The sequence below is a fragment of the Protomyctophum bolini genome (genome assembly GCF_963924005.1).
Source record: "Protomyctophum bolini genome assembly, chromosome: 17".
Classification (NCBI taxonomy): Eukaryota; Metazoa; Chordata; class Actinopteri; order Myctophiformes; family Myctophidae; genus Protomyctophum; species Protomyctophum bolini.
In genome coordinates this window covers 33,153,960-33,158,321 of record NC_137878.1, presented here as the reverse complement: position 1 = coordinate 33,158,321, position 4,362 = coordinate 33,153,960, and the positions used below count along the sequence as shown (strand labels likewise).

General features: G+C 40.9%; 1 protein-coding gene across 1 annotated transcript in view; it reads left to right on the top strand.

The window, feature by feature from the left end:
* edn2 (endothelin 2) overlaps positions 1 to 4,043 on the top strand; it is a 5,265-nt gene extending 1,222 nt beyond the window's left edge. Inside the window, exons 2-5 of the mRNA XM_080786906.1 lie at positions 787 to 958; positions 1,310 to 1,426; positions 2,043 to 2,117; positions 2,414 to 4,043. Coding sequence (XP_080643032.1) covers positions 787 to 958; positions 1,310 to 1,426; positions 2,043 to 2,117; positions 2,414 to 2,513 — 464 coding nt within the window. The 3' untranslated portion in view covers positions 2,514 to 4,043. The remainder of the gene's footprint in view (positions 1 to 786; positions 959 to 1,309; positions 1,427 to 2,042; positions 2,118 to 2,413) is intronic.
* Positions 4,044 to 4,362: the final 319 nt, after the last annotated feature.

The window sequence follows — 4,362 nt, the reverse complement described above, 5'->3', positions numbered from 1 at the left end:
TCAAAATGTGTATTTGAGTACATGCTTGGAAAAAGTACAAATTTACATTTATGTTTCCCCCGGTGCATTGCTGACTGTATTGAGATTTAGATATTTAAAATAATGTAATACTTTCCAGAATTTCAACAAATATCAAAAATAGCAGATATATATACAAGCTCACAACATGAGCTTGTAGATTGGCTATATATAGGGCTTAAATGGTTAATATTCCATAATGTACTGTTTCCCTTCTAATGGAGAAGAGTTAAAAGTATTCTACAATAATTCTCGCAAAGTTCGAACACAAAAGTAAAGATATCAACATTTAGTCATAAGTTACGTTGTGGGTGACACCTGCTCAAAGCATTGTGGGTCAAATATTGGGAGTGTGTCAAATATTGACACCTGCCAGGTGTCAATATTTGACACACTCCCTGACCTACTGCAGCATTTCAGTACAGTACAGCTTCATGTCGTGTATGCACAGTGTCTGATAAGCCCGCCAGCGTGCTCATTAAATAGGCTTAATGACTATCAACACATCCAATCTTATTATGCAGCCCGCACGCTATTTAACTTGGATTAATTTCTATAATTAATCACGATCAAATCCCTGTGAGGCGTGAACCAAGTGGGTGTCTGCCACTGGTAGATCCGATCTGTTCATATTTGCATGATGATAATCGTTAATTCCACAGTCATGCTAACCTATGCCAAGTTATTACTTGACACTTTTTAAATTATGATATTGAATTAGTTGGCACTTTCTTTTTTTTAAAACTTTGATGCCTTGTATGTTTTCAGGGTTTGGACTTCCCTTATCTAGCCAGCCGGACCTCCCACCTGCCCCGTCATCGTTGCCGTCTCCAGAGCACCACCGTCTGGTCAGGACCAAGCGCTGCTCGTGCAACAGTTGGCTGGACAAAGAGTGCATCTACTTCTGTCACCTGGACATCATCTGGGTCAACACCCCTAGGTGAGTTTGAATACGAGAGCCCAATAGATTCATATTCAAGGGATTCACACATCAAGCTTGAGTGTTATAGAGTTTCCCAAAAGCAGAGTTGACCGGTGTCCACCCAGGGACAATACGGGATCCTCTTTTTATATATATATATATATAACATAACCTCTACTACATAAAATCTATTAACTTCACTACAAATCTAGAACAGAACAGTGAAAATAGCCCATCTATACACATCTGTAGATGTGTTACTTTAGCCATCCGTTCAGCCAGGGGACGGTATAGGATCCATGTCGTTAATGCACCTTGAGACAAAAAGCTTGTATTATAAATAACCACTCTTTTTTTCTCTCTCCGCAGTAAAATCCTCCCGTACGGTCTGGGGAGCCCGCTGTCTCGGCGGCGCCGCTCCGTGGACGAGCGGTGTCAGTGCGCCAACCCGGCCGATCCAAGCTGCTCCTCCTTCTGCCATGACAGGTGAGCTCCCCTCCCAAAAATGCCCTTCCTCCCGTCCCCGCCTCCCTTCTTGTCAACCCGTTCCTCCCTCAGAAGATAGATGGTATCAAAGTAGTGTCTGTGTCTCGTTCCGGCATCAGCCATGTGTGAAGGGCCTGTATCAGGGCCAAGAGGAGATGTATCAGGGCCAGGAGGAGATGGTTCAAATTGACATAGAAAGAGGAGGAAGGCTTATTGTGTCTGCAGTAAATGCAGTATCTGGGTAGACGTGGGAAGAAAATGCTTACATTTTCTGGAAGGCGTAAGAGGTCATACAGGTTTATTGGTCATGCTGCCATTTTTGTTTTGCCACTATAGGCAGTTACTTTTAACTTTTAATTATGAAACCAAGGGTGCATGGGGAATATACTCACTGTCGCAAAACCTATTCCCATTTCTCTGGAAATGCCTTTGCAGTAATGTCTTTGTAGTGACTTCTTTAAGTCACTTCACAAATTGGGCAATCATAAGTTGACATTATAGCCTCAGGCGACATGACAACTGAATGCAGAGCAAATTGCTAGTTTTGCAGCAATTTGGGAAGTTCCCAGGTTTTGGTTTGTGTTTAACAAGTTTATGCTATGTGTTCTATTCACAGCTCACAGAATCCCAGCATTGTTGTGGCTGAGCCCTCGGCAGACACAGAATCCAACCTACTGCTGGCCTCTCTCAGGTAAAACCTTCGACATGTCTTAATCACCCTTAACCACATTGAGTCGGTTGGACAATGGCATGGATGAACCACTTTCAGCATGATTACAAGCAAAACCTCTATAAGCTCACAACGTCTCATTTCTCGATGCGTTGTGAGCTTGTCCAGGGGATCGGCTATTTTCGCTATCCGGTGCATGACAAAGTGTATAGTGTTAAGTGGTGAAGCTCAATGCTTCAACGTAATCCCTCATGGTGTTGAGTCATTTGTAGAGCTAGTGAGCTAACTCTCCCGTTCCCGGTTTCTTTTCATTACAGATCGGTGGTCAAATCTAACATGGCGACTGCACATCACACAGTGTCTTCCAGGACAAGGCCATCCAGGGCCGCTAGGCTGCAGCACGGGAGTAGGAAGTAGAGACCTGAGTGCACGTCCCCGACGTTCATTTTCCACAGCAGAATAAGCTCAGCGACCCAAACCCACAACATCACAACCAGCCAAGTAGCAACAAGTGCAATATTCAAAGGGAAGGGTGTGGTAGTAGAACATGTTTGACCACCTGGATTCGAACCCTCGTCTCTCACATGGGGAACCAAAAACACCTACGTACCAACCGCTTGGGCAAAGTGGGTGCAGCAGTGGACCATCCTACAGAGAGGCCTCTGGCAGTGTTGTGTGTGTGCGGGGAGGGAGAGAATGAAAGACAGGTCTGAAATAACTAGGAGTGATTCTCTAAAGTGAATACATACGGGACTGGATGCCTCCATCTAAAGAGGGACCCCTCCGCCACCAAAGATCTGACATTGTCTTAAATGACATAAAGAAGGACAGTTTTTGAACAATTTTGAAAGTTTATAGAACTTTTCACCATGACATGCCATGTTGAAAGTGGTTGAGGTCCAATGCATTGTCCATCCTTAAGACAATGTTCTGAATGAATGGACACTTTTCCATTGAGCCACCTTGAGGAATTATGCCTTGTACTGCATATGAATGTATCGTTTATCTGTTTACCCAAATGACCTTGATGCCGTTTTTTTTATACGAGTTGTTTGCTATTGCTAGTTTGGTTTACGGTTATCTCTTAACAACATATCTATTATATGATTTGGATTAAATATTCCTCTGTATCAGAGCTGATTTTCACTGTCCTAAAATTAGGATAAATGCAGTTTTATCATGTCAATTATCATGCACAATTGCAGCTTAACAATTTAATGAAGAGAACCATCCTATAAGCCTTCGCCTCCAGCAAACAATTTGTTCAATTTTTCAAGATTTACACTACTAATGTCACGCTACTCACGCACAAATGCTTATACAATCAATCGCACAAGGACATGCAGCATACTTTAAGATAGCTGTGCTACAGTAAGGTCCATTGTGTTGAGGAATTGCAAGGCTCCAGTTTGATGTTATGATTGAAGTAAAGCCAGTATGTTTTTGAATGAGCTCACCAAAAATGTAGCAATTGTTATTTTCTTCGACACTATACGCATGTCTGTTTTTAACAATTAGGAAAATATCATAATACTGGTCTTCTGTTATGAAATTCAAATATAGACCACTTTTGTCGGCGGTCTGCAAATGTTGTGATCATTAATTTATGGATTCACACCAGCTCCTCTGTGTTGCACAAGTCAATAGGAATTGTTGTCCGCTCACAAACGCAGATATTTCATTGTCAAATCCATCATCTTCAAAATGCTGTATATTTAATGTGTATAATAATTGCTGGGATTCTGTTGTCCTGCTGACATCATTCGAGTGATGACATCATCATAGTCATTCACCCGCACCGTTTACCAGCCACAGGCAACATGGGAGTTTACCGTTAAATGTTATTATTGTAAAATACATGTTTTTTTATTTATTGTCTAATTTATTCAGGAATATATTTATGTTTGTGTGAATGTCCAACTTGATGACGTGAGAATATATAATATTAAAAAAATAATTCACAATTTGATATTATTGTTCAGTTGGTTTAATTATTTATTTTCCATCTCTTTATATTTCCATGGTCATTCCCAATGTTCTGGTCATTTACAATGACAGTCAATGAAAAAGGTTACTACTCCTCTAGAATGTGATTATGAGGTGGTGTAGTTGACGTGTTCAGTAGCTACTGAGTCTGTCTAAAACTATGACGAAAAATGTCCATCGACTATCGACTTTTTTCACTGGTGAAAACTAAATAAAATTAAATAAAGACTAAGCTATATGCCTAAAACTGAGATTATAAATGACAATGTTGTCAACAAAT